At 52.9% G+C, this 16,588-nt stretch overlaps 1 protein-coding gene across 1 annotated transcript in view; it reads left to right on the plus strand.

Moving 5' to 3' along the window:
* Cpne5 (copine 5) overlaps nucleotides 1-16,588 on the plus strand; it is an 84,277-nt gene that overhangs the window by 13,274 nt on the left and 54,415 nt on the right. Inside the window, exon 3 of the mRNA XM_051153423.1 lies at nucleotides 395-441. Within this exon, the coding sequence (XP_051009380.1) occupies nucleotides 395-441 (47 nt within the window). The remainder of the gene's footprint in view (nucleotides 1-394; nucleotides 442-16,588) is intronic.

Here is a 16,588-nt window from a genome sequence, read left to right on the forward strand (position 1 = left end):
GCCTGCCTCACACCTGGGACCTTTCTATGCCATAGAAATGAACAGCCCTGGAGTTCCTGCCTAAAAGACATATCGAGGTCTCAGGCCCCTTTCCCAAGCTGACTTCCAGGTGGCGCTGTGTAAGCAGAGACCCATTGTGGGGCTGGAGGTGTAACTCCGTGGCAGGGTGCTTGCTTGTCCAAGGATCTGGGGCCAGTCTTAGTGCTACAAAAACAACAGACCAACTGTGGTCTAGGCTTGGAGGCCAGGCTCTTACCCTCGCTCACCAAGACCGCAGCGTGTTTGCACTCTTTTCTCAAACCCAGCCTAGCAATCTAGGGTGAGGCTGTTGACCCTCTACCTTCCCCTTGGCCTAAGATATTAACCCACATTTCTTTTCTTTCTTTCCCCCCAGTGTGTGTCATGTACACTCAAGGGATGGAGAACAAGCAATGGCGGGAGGTAGGTGCCGCCCCCCTTTTTTCTACCCAGGAAGCACCAGGGTGTTGTTGGGTCCTCTGTAGGTACCGGCCTGTAGTACCAAAGGCTGGAAAAGCAAGCAGAGCGAGTGGAGACTGAAGACAGAGCAGGCTGCGCTTATGCTCCAGGAACTCTGGGCAGAGGGGGAGGTGCGACTATGTCGCTCGCTTTGTGTAACTGAGACAACAGTTTAAAGGAAGGAAGGTTGACTTTGGTTTTACATTTCGGGGTGGGTGGTCTAGCGATGGTTGCGTGGCCCCGTGCACTCAGTTGGGGGAGCATGTGGTAAGGGAAGCTATTCATGGGAGACGGGAAGAGGATGGAGGAAAGTGCCCGGGAAGGAGGAGGCCCTTTGGGCCACAGCTGCAGTGGGCTCTGGGTGAGTGGGTAACCATAGAAACAGCCTCCTAGCTGGCCCCATTCCATGCCTCAGAGGACCTCTTTCTCGTGGGTTTACTGGTTCATAAACTGCTATGGCTGGGGTCTGGTTAATGGCCAACACACTCCTTGAGACACCTCCCTGTTGTCCCCGTTGCTGGCTGTGTGGCTTCTTAGTAGTGACCTATTGGAATCTCTTTAACACTCAACCCTCCTAGGCCACAGCCTCAAACATGCTCCTTTTCTGGACATGCTGTGGCTTTCAGGACTTTGTGCCTGCTTCTTGCTTCTAGCCCTCACTGTAAACTTGGCTAAATGCAGCCAGCAGTGTCCTTGCTGTTGCCCGGATATGATGCTGCCTTGATATTTCCTCCATTCCATTAACAAGTCTATAACCTTTGACCTCAGCCTTTCCTGGGACATTTCTCAGGACGTGGGCAAGATATACAGTGTCCTTGCCAGAATAGGCTGCAGATAGCTTTCACCTGAAATCCCATGAGCCTGGCCCTGACGTCTACATTGCTGCTGCTCTTCCAGGCTCCCACCAGAGTCATCAGTTAAGCTCTGTTTGTAGCATCCCTAAGGCTTCTCGTGCCTCTCGTGACTGTATTTCCAGCTCCTTCCGCAAGCCATGAGAGGGTCATTAAGTCACAGAGGGGACCCCAGGTCTCTGCTGACAATCTTCTGTGTTGGTTCCTGCTGCGTAGCTGTCACACACACATGAGGAAGTTAACTTACAGGGAGGAACCATTCCTCTTCGCTCATGGCTTTAGAGGGATGCCAGCTTGGCCCCCTGAACTTGGGTAGGTTGAGGAGCTTGTGAAGGGAGAGGCAGGTCACCTCATGGTGGACGGGAAACCAGGGGAAGGAGGAAAGGCCGCATGGGCAAGACACAAGCCAGGGCTGGGGAGACGGCTGAGCAGTTAGGAACCCTTGCTACTCTTGCAGAGGACCTGAGTTCAGTTCTCAGCACCCATACCAGGCAGCTCGCAGCTATCTGTAACTCTGTCTTCAGGGGATGAGGATGTCCTCTTCTATCCTATGTGGGTCTTACACATGCCCCCCCCCAACAGATACACACATGTACATAACTAAAAATAAAATAAAAAATTTTTAAATAAAAAAAATTTTTTTTGGTTTTTCGAGACAGGGTTTTTCTGTGTATCCTTGGCTGTCCTGGACTCACTTTGTAGACCAGGCTGGCCTCGAACTCACAGCGATCCACCCACCTCTGCCTCCTGAGTGCTGGGATTAAAGGCGTGCACTACCATGCCCGGCATACATTTTAAAATATTTTTTAAAAATATAGCTTCCCCTCAAAGGCATGCCTTCCAGTGACTTCTTCTTCCAGCCAGGGCCCACTTTCCACGGTCCTTACTCAAAGTTTGGACCCATCAGTGGCCTAAACCGTCCAATTACGCCTCTAGAAATGAACCTAACGGGCACCCAGAGCTGGACTTCTCCGCTCTCCTAGGCTGTTCCCAGCCCATGCTGACAAAATTAGCCGTCACAGTGGTCCTGTCCTCAAGGACCCCAGTGTGAGAAGGCATTCCCAGGGACGCCCCCAGACACAAAGGGGGTAGTCCACGCTCACACTGCCCGCCCCCCACTTGGTGCCTGGGGCTGGCCTCCCTTGTTCACCTTGCGACTCCCCAGCTGACTCCCCTCCTATGTTTCTGGCCAACATGAGCATGGCTTCAGGGAAGGGATTTCCTGCTCAGAAACCTTCCCGGCTCTCCTCTGCTTGCATCAAGCCCCAGCTCCCCAGCCTGGCTTCGGCACTCCACTGACAGCCACACTTTTCCAGCCAGGGCCATTTCAAGTGCTTATGTGCCTCTGTCCCTTGTCACAGAGGTGTATGTGCAGAAGCCAATGTGACCTCAGGAGGTGCATGAGGAGGAGACGCCTCTGTCTCCTCCCGTGAAGCCCCTGGAAGGATCCTGCTGAAAGCTCATCAGATTATGTTTTATTTTTGTGTCCAGTAGGTCCGACTAGGGCAAACACCAGACGTTCCAGGCCTGCCTGTCCTGATGTGTTTTTTGTTTGTTTTGGTTTTTCTTTTTTTTTTTCTTTTTTCTTTCTTTTTTTTTTTTAAGACAGGGTTTCTCTGTGTAGCCTTGGCTGTGCTGGACTTGTTTTGTAGACTAGGCTGGCCTCGAACTCACAGCGATCTGCCTGCCTGCCTCTGCCTCCCGAGTGCTGGGATTACAGGTGTGCGCCACCCCTGCCTAGTTTGTCCTGACGTTCTTTATCTGGCTGGCTGACCTCTCTTCCTTTCACTTGTTCCCTCCATCTCCCTGCCACCCCAGCCAATGCACACAGGACTCCTCCTGCCTCAGAGCCTGTGCACATGCTACCCCCAGGCTCTTTTCTACATCCCTATTTCCCCTCCAGAATTTCTTCAGATTCTGACACCTATGCCACCCATCATAAGAAGGCCTTCCCAGTGTAAGGCACCCCATCGCTGTCTCACACACACCCTGTTCTGTCTCCTTGTCACTTTTTTTTTTAAACCATCGACCAGACTCTGATATCAGTATTTATCTTGACACACGTCAGCTCCACAGGGCAGGGGACCGGTACGCCCAGCATGGGGCGGGCATATCCTAACTGGTGGCAATGGGATTGGGACCTATGCAAGCTGATAAGAAATGGCCGCCTCTGGGGAGGCAGAGGCAGGCGGGTCTCTGAGTTCGAGGCCAGCCTGGTCTACAAGGTGAGTCTAGGACAGCCATAGTGACCCAGAGAAACCCTGTCTCAAAAACAACAACAACCAAAAAAAAAAAAAACAAAAAACCAAAAACAACAACAAAACAAAAGAAATGGTAGCTGCTGTCTTGCCCCCCGCCCCCTGCTCCTCACTGAGCTCCCAGAATCCTCGTGTGTAGAGAATGAACTAGGGAAATAGGATAGTGGACATGAGGGACCCTGGGAAGCCTTGTCTTCCTTGTGTGACACAGAGCTGTCCCTCCTGACTCTTGAAGACAGGGCCCAATGGAGGCGGGGGGGGGGGGGGGAAGCAGGGGGAGGGACATGGAAGGGAGAGTTCTTCCATGGTAAAACATGCAGTTTCTTTGGCCTGTTGATGCTGACTTCCTGTGGCTGTCCAGGCTGCCTGAGGTGCCTGGAGGTTGAGTGTGCTGTCTTAAGCAGGCTAATGAACAAGACAGGAAAGGCTGCGGACTCATGGCCTTGACAATCTCACCTCATTCCTCATCCTGTCCCCCATCAACTCCTGAGAGAGGGGCATGGGGGGGCGGGACGGGGGAGGCTCTGCATAGATAGGGATCCCCAGGCTCCCAAGGTCCTAACATGCCCCCTCAGGGAAGGGCCATCGTGAAGCTGGGAAGAGTAGGACACAGGCCGAGTCGCCAGACTTAGTGGAAGCAAAGGGCGGAGGGTGTACACGGAATCTGGGGAGCTGAGTTCCTTCTTCCACCGAGGCTTGCTGATGGGACTTTTCACTTCCTAAGACTTGGAAGCCATTGAAGCGTAAACCAGATTGCTAGGAAACCGTTTAGCCTGCTTAAGTGGACTAATTGCTTCCGAGGCCCTTTGGCCGAGCTTCCAGAGTTGAGCACCGAGAATACACACTAGTGGCTTGGTGATTCGTTAGAGCAAGTCTGTAAGGACCTCTTCAGAAGGGCTCTGCTTTGGTGGGCTGTTAATTACACTCTATAATTGAAAATAGTCTCCATTAGGTCCAGGGCCTCCAGTTGTCCAAGCTTCTGTCGGTCATGTTCCCTGGCCCCTATTCTTGCCCCAAAACACATGCAGGGCACACTTGCGCCTTTGTGGGGGTGGGGACCAGGATTGGATTCCACACAGAGAAAGATGAGGATGTGGCCTGTGATGAGGGAACAAGATGTCAGGTGTAAAGATCCCTTGTGCCTTACACATAGCAGCAGGCACCTAGACCATTGGTCTGAGTTCAGGCCTTGCTGATGGCTCTCCCCGTTAGACAACATTTGCAACACACAGCATGTGCAGATGCCACCCAGCAACGTACTGAGGAGTAGGAAAGCAAGTGTGAGTGGGGACCAAGGCATTTGCCGTGTGTGTGTGTGTGTGTGTGTGTGTGTGTGTGTGTGTGTGTGTGTGTCTGGAGTTTGAGGCCAGCCTAGTCTACATAGTTCCAGGACAACCAGGGCTGCATGGTAGAATGAATGACCCTTGTCTAAAATAAAAACAAGAAAAGATCATACTAATTTGGGCTGGGGGTGGACATGTGTCACATCATGCTTGTGGAGGTACATAGGACAACTTTCACCATGTAGGTCCTGGGCTAGAACTCCACTTAGACATGCTGGTGAGCCGCCTCTCTGGCTCCCGCCCCATTGGTATTTTTTTAAAGTCCTTTTTAAGTCGTGGTTATTTACATGTGTGGGTATGTGCACACATATGTATTCATGTTGGGGTGGAGGGTATGTGTACACCATTACGCACACGGAAGTCAGAGGTCCACTTGGAATTGGTTCTCTTCATTCACCAAGTGTAGGTATGAGGAATCGAACTTGGGTAGTCAGGCTTGGCGGTAGGCGCCTTTACCTAAGCAGCCCGGTGTTTGGATGTTTTTAGATACCATTTGAATCTAATGTACAAGACTCACGGTCCAAGGAACAGAGCCGGATGTGAGCCACAGAGCCTTAGGCTCCCTCTGGCTCCTCCCCTTGGCCGGCCTCAGGCTGAGCTTTGCCCTGCCTTCGTGGGAGGGGGCACTTAGGTTTGCTCAGGAACACTGGGTTGCAAGGACATAACGCAAGCACACAGTAGCCGAAATGGTTGTGGGGGGTGAGGAGGAGAAGGACAAACAGATCCACCCAGGCCTTGTGTCCTTGGGGGATGTAGTAAAGGGATGGGGCGCTGAAGAGCTGCTGCTGCTGGCTGCCCTTGAAGAGGACTGGGGCTCAGTTCTCAGCACCCACACAGCACCCACAGCCACCCCTGTTTGTCACTCGTTGGGGAATCCAATGCTGTCTTAGCTTCTGTGGGCTCCTGCCCATGGGCAGTACACATAAACTCACAGAGGTACAACCCCCCCCCCCCCCCCAGCCCTGCTCCATAGGCTCCCTGTGTGACGTCACAGTGGAAAACCCCCGTCCATCAATGCCCTAGGAAGGGGGTGGCCCTTTCCAGCAGGCAGGAGCCATGTTGGCCACTGCACCTTCGTTGCCTGGAGGGGGCAAGCCACTCTCTACCATACTGGAAGCTTTGGTGTGAGCTAATCCTACTGCGCCTGGGGAGTCAAGGGAGGAGCCCCATCTTGAACCTGCCCACCAGCAGCAGGGAAGAAGGAGACTGTTGTCACAGGCCCTGCCTGTCAGCTTTCTGCTGATTTTTACCATTTGGGTCATTTTTTATGCCTTCTGAGAAAGCCCGTCTTCTCAGCACCTAAATGTGTCACCACGTTTTATGAGAATTGACTCTAATATGTAATTTTAGCCTAGGAAATTGAGTGCTATCTGCATCAAGCCTTGCCCGGGCCTCCTGCGTGTCCTCAGGTGGCCAGCGGGGCAGAGTCTCAGAATGGATCATTTGAGAAGAGGGCCGTTGCAGGGGCCCTGAATTTGAAAGTGTGTGTGTGGGGTCCTGCCTCTCCCTCACCACCCAGCTGAAGTCCCCATGGAAAGGAAAAGATAAGAGGCAAAGCCTGGGTGTTCTGATAGCCCCATACACCTGCAGGGCCTGCAGCCCCAGCCTTACCACAGCCACTCATAGCTTCCTCCAGAACACCACATAGTGAGCATTTAATGTCTGAACATGGGCTGGGACATGTGCCAGGGACATGTGCCCTCACATGGCCATGCTGCCACACACACACATGTAGTGGGCACTGATTTAGTCTGTTGAAGCTGCTATAACAAAAATGTTACATAGATGGTGTCCTGGTTTTGTTTTTCTTGCTGTGATAAAATATCCCTACAAAAAGCAATTTAGAAGCCGGGGCGGTAGTGGCACACACACCTTTAACCCTAGCACTAGGGAGGCAGAGGCAGGCGGATCTCTGAGTTCCAGGACAGCCAAGGCTACACAGAGAAACCCTGTCTCAAAAAATCAAACAAGAAAAGGGGAAAAGGCAAGTTAGGGGAGGGGGAGTTCACTTCAGCTCACAAGTTACAGTCCATCCCTGTCCCTGCCGTCCCTACCCCCTGCCGGGAGGTCAAGGGGGCCAGAACTTCAAAGAGCTGGTCTTGTCACACCCACAGTACAGAGCAGAGAGAAAGAGAAAGGAGTGCAGCGAGCTTTGGCTCAGCCAGCGTCCCCCCAAGGACCCCAAGCCAGGGATGGTGCCTCTCACTGCAGGCTGACCTTTGTGGCAGGCATTTTCTGCTTCCTTCGTATTAGCTTGGAAAGGCTGGCGTGTCTCTCACCAGACTTCCCTCAGCTCAGAGTTGGCGATGAGTTGGTTTTGTTGTTGTTTGTTTTTGTTTTTAACCTAAGCATGTGGTTTTATCTCCATTGTGTGTCCCCGCTGGAGTCCCGTCTTCTGTTCGGCGCAGGGTGATCACTGCTACAGTTCGACGTCAGCATCTTGGCTGTCTCCCCATCCTGGGTCAGCTGCAGTCACTGTCCATGTGGGTGGCGAGGAGTTGGGAAGGAGGGACTGCTGCGGCCCCACGGTAGAGATCTCAGATGAGCACCCACGCTGAGCCCCGTCTGATGAATTATGCTTTAAACCTTTTTGGCCAGTGAGATGGCTCAGTGGGGAAAGGTGTCTGCGCTATGCCTCAATGCCTGAGTTCAGTCTCTGGGACCCACAGTGGTAGAAGGATATAACTGACTCCAAGTTATCCTCTGACTGCTATATGCACCGTGACACACACACTCCTTCACACACCAACTACATGAATGTAATAAATCAAACAAACAGAACCACCAAACCTGTTCTGGCCTGACACGGCCCAGTCCTGGATATCCCTTCACACTCTGTCTTTGCCACTTAACTCACTATTTCTGGGCCTTAGTTTTTATCATTAATAAAATGGCACCCTGGTGCCAGCTCCCTTAGCAGAGATTAAATGGCAGGATCCGTGGCACAGTGCCTGTTTCTGCTCAGCTCTTTGTCCTGTGACAGGCAGAGAAAAGGCTCTGTCCCCTTGTCTTCCCCTTTTGTAAACAGGGACGGCTGACAGACCTGCTGCACCCCTGTGCACACTCCATAGCAGGAGTGTCCCTACACCTCCCTTGGCCCTCACTGCACCAGGGAGGGACACGAGGCTCAGAGGGTTCTCGCTCCTCCCTGCAACCTCGCTAGAATGTGGGTTGGTCCGCTGAGCTGGGATTCCTGGCCAGGCCACTGAGTTTCAAAGTGGACTTTCCTGTCCCCCTTTGAACGTATGTGTGTGGGTGGGGGAGGGGGAACTCCTGTTCCTCCTTCAGCCTGAGGCAGCCATTATTTCTGGGTGGTACAGTAGACAGGCACCCAGGCTCTCGTCTGCAGAGTGAGTGGAGCTTGTGTTTCTGGTAGGCTAGAGGTCCTAAGCCTACTTTCTTGATGAGCCTCTGTCCTCTGTGGCGTTAGCTTCCCTGTGCGACTGTGGCTGAGCTGTTCAGAGTGTAGCTCCAAGCTGTCGTGGTGGTGCATGTTTTAATCCTAGCACTCGGGAGGTTAGGCAGAGGCAGGCGGATATGGTGAGTTCGAGGCCAGCCTAATCTACAGAGCAAGTCTGGGCCAGCCAAGGCTAGACAGGGAAACCCTGTCTCGAAAAACCAAAAAGGGGGAAAAAAAAAGAGGGTGAAGCTCCAGAGTCCAATCCTAAACCAGCTTCCACCTGCCCAGCAGGGAGCGCTCAGGCGAGAATTCAGGGAGGTCCTCCCTCGGCTCACACTCTGCTGTGAGGATTACATGAGTTCACCTGTGGAAGGTTCGCAGCGTACACACACAGCCAGCAACGGTTCTTCCCCCTTAAGGGAGAAGCTAAGCTTCACCCAGGAGGGATGCTGATAGCACACTTGTCCACCCAGGGTCCACTTGTCCACTTGTCCAGCTTAGGGTGAGCTGGAGGATGGTGGTCCTGGGGACCTGGCCTCAGCTGCCCTTCGGACTGGGCTTGCTCGCCCTCATCCTTTTCCACAGCCTGAGGAGGCCAAGGAAGGTGGAGCGGGGTGGGAGGACTGGTTTGCTGGTGGCTTGGCAGCCGAGTTGTTTGGCAAATGGCTATTCCCCCAGGGAGCCTGGGACCATTTAGCAGATTATGTGGAACAATGGCTAATTAGAAGCTGAGGGTTTGTTTTTTTGGGTGGGGGGCAGGAAGTCTTTCATTATAAACTGCACAGAATTTCTAATCCTGGCTAGAGAGGGCACCTCCTCTATTCTGCTCTAGAGGCGGGAAGGCCTTTGAGTCTGGGTCATCTCACCCAGTCAGGTGTGCCAGTCACATCCCTGCCCTCCATCCCCTTATGCCCAAACAGAGCAGGATGTGGTGAGGGAGGGAGGGAGGTGCTGAGCCCAGAACACCGTGACTTCTTCTGTTGGGAGTTCTGTCCTCTGAGCTCAGTTTGCCTTATGCTACCAAGAGGGGGTTGGCCATAGTATTCTGGATTCTTCTAGTGAGAGAACTTATCAGACTCAAAATGCTAGCAGGCCTGGGACAGAACCGCAACCTCGTGTCCTTCCATGCTGCCAGGTCAGCTGTCGGGCACACAGCAGGGCCCAGCTCCTAGCCTTGGAAAGCACCCTTGCCTTTTCTACTCTGAGGCAAACATGGTTCTTGGCCTCTAATCTTAATCCCAGTGAACGTGATTCATGAATGGCCAGGGCTGGACTTGGCAGTCAGGCTTTCCAATTCCCTGTTTAGGAGCCAGATAGAAAATTGCAGCCGGGTGTGGTGGTGCACGCCTTTAATCCCAGCACTTGGGAGGCAGAGGCAGGCAAACCACTGTGAGTTTGAGGCCAGCCTGGTCTACAAAGTGAGTCCAGGACAGCCAGGGCTACATAGAGAAACCCTGTCTTGAAAACAAAAAACAAAAACAGAAAAAGAAAGAAAGAAAGAAAGAAATTTGCAGAGGAGCCGGATGGAGAACAGCTCAGGATGGCCCTGGCCTCCTGTCCCAGCCAGCACAGCCACTGCGGCTCTACAGCAGGGGTGGGGTGGGGGGCAGGTGTCTCAGAAGGTCCAGCTGCAGTTTGTGGAAGGCAAGCATTGCCTCTTGGGGTGAGGGGAGGCCCACTTACCGCTGTTCAGGCTTACAGACAGCCCCCCACTCATTACTGAGGCAAGGGGCCAGCAGTGGAGATGCCACAGGATGCTGTGCCTCGTCTCTTACCTTTGTGTTCCCTTCTGTGTGAGACAGGGACCATAATGGCGTGTCTTCCTGGGGTCCCTGGGGAAACTAAATGGTGTCGTGGTAGTGGAGGGGTTGCAATACAGAGCTGAAGGAAGAGGATTTGACAGAAGCGAGGAACCTGAGTGAGGGGTATTGACAGGGCCGCGTGGGCTGGTGGCTGGCCGACCTGGGCCTCTGTCTGGGGTCATTTCCTAATTGGCCGTGTGAGCCTGACCAGAATGGCCAGGCGCTTCTCCCTCCTTTTCTTCCTCACTGGGTAACTGAAAGCATTTGGTCTCTTCCAGCTATGAAGCCTTTAGACCCTAGGGTCAACCTGTCAGTCGACCACAGGAGAATCCAGGGGCGTGTGTGCTTGTGCGTGTCTGTGTGTAAAGGCAAGGCTGCCCACGCAGCAGTGTTCCCATGGAGGTCAGAAGCCAACCTCCACTTTGCCACAGGGAACCACACCCTCTGTGGTACAGAGTTTTTAAAAAACAAAACAAAACAAAACAAATCTGCAAACCGCAGAATAACCATCCTGGACTCATGGCCTGGCCATGCTGCGGCGCTGTTGTGGGTCTCCTGGCCTACAAAGTGAATCTAGGCCAGCCAGGGTTACAAGAGAAACCCTGTCTTGAAAAAACAAAAACCAAAAAAAAAAAAAAAAAAAAAAAGAAAAAAAAAAGAAAAAGAAAAAGAAAAAAAACTCATGGCTCAGCCGGGCATGGTGGCGCACACCTTTAATGCCAGCACTCGGGAGGCAGAGGCAGGCAGACTGCTGTGTGAGTTCAAGGCCAGCCTGGTCCACACAGAGAAACCCTGTCTCAGAAAAAAAAAAAAACCAAAAACCACCACCAACAACATAATAAAACAAAACAAAAAACCATGGCTCTTCTCCCCAGAAGATGCGGGCGTGACTCCACAGACCCACTCAGAGCCAGGAGAGGGGCATCGGCCTCTGACACCAAGTGGACCACTGCCATTTCCCACTGGCCCTCACTCCAGCACTCAAGTAGATGGGGCCAGCAGGGCCCTCCACAAAGTAGGGGAGGCTGGTCCCTTGGTGTCCCCCATGGAAGCCCTTAGATGGGACAAGAGCATTGAGAAAGAGGGACCCTCATGTTAAACAGGGACTCACCATGTAGCCATGGCTGTCCTGGAACTCTGTGCTCTATGTAGACCAAAGTAACCTCAGACTCACAGAGATCCACCCCTGTCTTCTTCCTGAGTGCCAGGACTAAAGATATGTGCCACTATGTAAATTATGTTTACTTATTTGTGTGGGGGGGTGCGGGACATGGCACATATCCCATGGTGAGCTTGCAGAGGTCAGAGTACAACTTTAAAGGTGTCAATTTTCATTTACCCCATGGGCCCTGGGGCTTGAAGTCAGGTCATCAGGCTTGGCAGCAAGCACCTTTCCAAGCTAGCCATCTTAGGCGGCACAAGCGTGAAGGCAACAGATTTGAGCAGAGCAGAGGAGTGAGGATAAAGTCTGTTCTTATAATCAAATGGTCTCGAGATTGTGATAGAAAAATCCATACTAGCACCCCAGCAGGAAGGACTTTGCCTCTGCCTCGTCATCTACCGAGAAAGTTTTCATAAGGAGTTTCTGTCAAAGGCATGGGCTGTACTGGGGCAGGCCACAGTAGGGGGCTGCTCCCATCCTGGCCCTGCAGGGACGGTGAGGATACCGCTGTGTCTGGTGGAGGGGAAAGAGCATGCCTCGAGAAAGCCTTCCCAGTGCCTATCTGCCTGTGTTTCCCAGGGTTTTCCATAGCCAAACCCTGGTAGCAGCCACAGGACAGTCTCCCATCAGGCCAGCCCTTTGTCCTGACAGCCTGGTCCCTCAAGCCTCAGGGCCTCACATGGGAGCATTAAAGGAGGCTTTGCTCTGACTTATTCTGAGGACAGGTGAGCATGGGGCACACCTGTCCTCAGAATGCCACTTCTTCTGTGTGGCAGAGCCCCTTGGGAGCCACTTAATTCAGTCCCTGAAGAAGTTTCAAGGCTTGCCGGTTCTCTGAGGGTCTCTCTGAACTGGATGATCTGCGGTTAATGCCGCTTAATTGATGTTCTCGGGGCTTAGTCATCGGAGCCCTTGGGAGCGGCTTCGTCGAGAAGCTTCCCTGGGTCTGTTGCTAGGGGGCAAAGCCTCTCAGAGGGTAAATACATTTCCAGAGTCCTTTTGCCTTTTTTTTTTTTTTTTAATTCTTTTCTCCCATAGGAAGCATGCCAGTCCTGAGGTCAGGAAGGCCCCCTCCCCGCTGCCGCCCTTGCTCATGCATCTGGGAATATTCTGGAAGGGTCTCTAAGTCTTCTACATCCTATGCTGATTTCCTGGCTTGGACACAGCCCCGGTTCACTTGGGCCTCTGTGCTTTCCTGGGGTTTGCTTTGGGGTTCCTGGGGGTTTGCTTTGGGGCTCCTGGGGGTTTGCTTTGGGACTCCTGGGGGTTTGCTTTGGGGCTCCTGGGGGTTTGCTTTGGGGTTCCTGGGGGTTTGCTTTGGGGTTCCTGGGGGTTTGCTTTGGGGCTCCTGGGGGTTTGCTTTGGGGTTCCTGGGGGTTTGCTTTGGGGCTCCTGGGGGTTTGCTTTGGGGGTCCTGGGGGTTTGCTTTGGGGCTCCTGGGGGTTTGCTTTGGGGCTCCTGGGGGTTTGCTTTGGGGCTCCTGGGGGTTTGCTTTGGGGCTCCTGGGGGTTTGCTTTGGGTTCCTGGGGGTTTGCTTTGGGGTTCCTGGGGGTTTGTTTTGGGGCTCCTGGGGGTTTGCTTTTGGGTTCCTGGGGGTTTGCTTTGGGGCTCCTGGGGTTTGCTTTGGGGTTCCTGGGGGTTTGCTTTGGGGCTCCTGGGGGTTTGCTTTGGGGTTCCTGGGGGTTTGCTTTGGGGCTCCTGGGGGTTTGCTTTGGGGCTCCTGGGGGTTTGCTTTGGGGTTCCTGGCACTCATCGTGCCTCACAAGCAGCCTTCTCACCGGTCGCAGAGCTTGGACCAAGTCTATTCAGAGTAGAACGGAGGGACGAACAGGGGACTCTGAGAAAGTGTCCGGGCTCCATGTTCAGGATGGTGAGGGGCCTGGCCTCTTCCCCTGCCCCCCTATGATGGGGTGCACCAGCCATCAGGATGTAGGCAGGCTCTGGCGCTCATACTTTATCTCCCCACATTCTGCCTGGAGAAGCCTGAAATCCAGCGCCCAGGTTGACTCCCCAACCCTCACCGCCGTCAGTTCAGTTGCATCCCTGCCTTCCTTAGCAAGGGTATATACATGGAGCCTGACAGGGGCCCGTTGGCCTCTTAGAATTTTAAAATCAGAGTTTCAGCACGCGCCGCCCCCCTGTCCCCCCACCACCACTGTTATTAGTCCAACTAATGAAAACCCGTAAAGCTTCCTCAGCAGGCCCCCTGGGCTGTGGGTTTCACAGTTATGATGTTCGTATGTTAATTACGCCTGAGTCCTGGTAATCCTTCAAGCCCCTCTGCTGTTCCAGGGGCCTCCAGAGCCCCCCTCCATCCTGTTTCCAGGGGAACCCCATCTCCTTCTCCAGCACTAAGCAGTCTCCAGGGAATGCCCTCTTTGTCGAACCTTCAAGTGCCACTTTCAGAGCAACCGCTCTGGTCTTCCCTGACGAGGGTTTTCTGTGGAGTGTGGGCTGGGAGCTGGGCTGTGGAAGGGGGTGTCTGCCGGCCCTGGGGGCGGGGGCGGTGCTTCAGGCTAGAGGTGTTGAAGGTGAGCAGCAGGAAGTCTGATGTTTCCAGAGAGTTCTCCAAAACACAAGTGTTTACCTGCAAAAACTCCTGCAAGGAAGCCATTAGGAGAAATTTTCCTTTTGTCTGAAGACAGGAGGTTCACTTAGAAGGGGTAGGGGTGGGGGGTGGGGGGGCGTAGGAAATCCTTTGCAGTGGGCGCCATGTTTGTGAGATTGTTATGGAATGTAAGAGAGACAGGAGCCCGGGTTTATTAAACCCAAGTGTCGTGTGTGTGTGTGTGTGTGTGTGTGTGTGTGTGTGTGTGTGTGTGTGTGTGTGTGTGTGTGTGTGTGTCCTTCCCCCAACCCCTCTGTGGCTGGCACACAGCAGGGGCATCCACGGTGCTTGGAAAATAAACCACCTTGTCTCATTTCCATCAGTTCAGATGGCTCCCTCCAATGAGAAGTATAAAAATATCATGAGTTCCATGCTGTGTGGCCATGGGCAGGTTACTTAACCTTGCTGATTTGTTTCTGCGCTTGGTGAATAGCCCTCAGAATTTTTACAAGAATGAAATGAGATAGCTTAATGACGCACTTGATCTAGGAAACATTCAGTGGAGGCTGCTCAGTAAATGTTAGTTTTCTTCCTCCCTCCCGCTGCCTTCCTTCATCAGTGGCTCTCAACCCCACCCGCTTGTTAGCAGGGTCTAGAGACCCTCCAGGACAGACGCACAGTTGTTGGGGCCCCACACACTTCGATTCCGCCTTAATTGGTCTGTGGAGGGGCTGAGTGTGGGTGGTTTGTTTTGTTTTTGTTTTTTTTTTTTTTTTAAGCATCTGCTAAAGCATGTATTAATGAAATGAGCACAAGACAAAAAATCATGTAGTTTGTCACACCCCACTGAGACAGCAAAAACAACACCCAGCTAGGCACACAGTGATGGGAGGGGATGCGAGGGGGCGGGGTGCAGGCACCCAATCTGACACTGCATGCGATAAGCTCACTTGTCTATGCAGGCTGGGTAGGAGGTATTTGCACTGTTCACTTGTCTATGCAGGCTGGTGAGTAACCCACACTGGGCACTGAGCTCACTTCTTGCCTGCATTTTGCAGAGTAGCCCAGAAAAGACACTGAAAGGGATGGGGGCCTACACTGGAGAAAAAAATATATATATGGTGGGCAAGGCCCTGGGGTGACCCCCAAGCTCTGCCAAAGCAAGCAACCGGTGTGCAATACAGACTGAGCTTGCATAAGGCTGGGAAGTTACAGGGTGGGGGTGGGAGGCAGATCAGTCTCCGTCCTCTGATGGCACCTCACAGCCAGCTTGTGATGGTACTGAGACCCTCTGCTCTAGAGTGTCTGCCAGGAGCCAGCCTTAGTGCAGGTTTCATCTCCCCCATAATACCTGTGGCACCACATGACCCAGGCCTGGCTTGTGCCTTCGGGTGAGCAAGTCTTGGGTGTGTGTTAGGATAAGTAGTGAAAGGTACCTTGGCAGATTGGAGGCCAAGGTGTGCTTCTAAGAGATCACGCCAAGCAACAGGTCTGACACAAGAGGTTTTTATTGGGGAAGAGGGGAGAGCGAAAGGCCGTCTCAAGTGGGGACAGAGAGAGACAGACAGACAGACAGAGAGACAGAGACAGTGACACAGACAGACAGACAGGGACAGATCAGGAGTCAAAGAGAACCAACAAGACAGACACAGAGATCTGGGGTGGCCAGGATCTTTTAAAGGGTACACATGTTGCATAGGAAAATGTACCCAACCTGGTGTCAAGCAGGTGATGACATAAGCTGTTGGTGCTCCGCCCTTGAGAAGCAGGCTGGTGGAGCCTGCCTAATTTAGGACAGTGTGCTCCTAGACAAATTTTGTTGTTGTTGTTTTTTGGTTTTTCGAGACAGGGTTTCTCTGTGTAGAGTTGGCTGTCCTGGACTCGCTTTGTAGAGCAGGCTGGCCTCGAACTCACAGAGATCCACCTGCCTCTGCCCCCGAGTGCTGGGATCAAAGGCATGCGCCACCACCATGCCCGGCTGTCTTGAAGGACATCTTGTACCTTGTGTATATTCTGCTGTCCAGGAGTGTGTTATTAAACTGGGTCATGTGGCACACACCTGTAATCCAGGCACTTGGGAGGCAGAGGCAGGAGGTCAGTGCCACCCTATGTAATTCGGCTATGCAGTGAATTTGAGATTAGCCCTGGCTACATAGTGAGCCCTTGTCTCAAAAAGAAAAAAGAGGGAAGGAAGGAAGGAAGGAAAAAACCCAGGAGGAGAGAGATGCGTCCTCTCCTCCTACCATCGAGGATCAGGTGGGGCGTCACCTGACATACACACCTGATCCAGGTGGTGCTCTTGGGAGGTAGAAGCAGGAGGATCGGCTGCTACATAGAGAATTTGAGGCTAACCTGGGGTACGAGAGACCATGTCACGCACACTGAAAAGGTACACCCCTAATTGTGGAGCCTGTCATAGGGTTGGTACAAGTTCAGTGGTGGCTCGGATACCTAGAAAGGTTCCTAGAGGAGGTGGCATCAGCAGTGGGCACTGAGGGATTGGAGAACCTGTGTACTGGCTACTTTCATGTCAGTTTGACACCGATGTCATCCTTAGAGAGAAAGGAGCCTCAGTTGAGAAAATGCCTCCATAAGATAAAGCTGCAGGCAAGCCTGTAGGGCATTTTCTTAATTAGCGATTGATGAGGGAGGGCCCAGCCTGTTGTGGGTGGGGCCATCCCTGGGCTGGTGGTCCCAAGTTCTATAAGGATGCAGGTTAAGCACGCTATGGGGAGCAAGCCAGTGAG

The sequence above is a fragment of the Acomys russatus genome, chromosome 11, assembly GCF_903995435.1.
Source record: "Acomys russatus chromosome 11, mAcoRus1.1, whole genome shotgun sequence".
Classification (NCBI taxonomy): domain Eukaryota; kingdom Metazoa; phylum Chordata; class Mammalia; order Rodentia; family Muridae; genus Acomys; species Acomys russatus.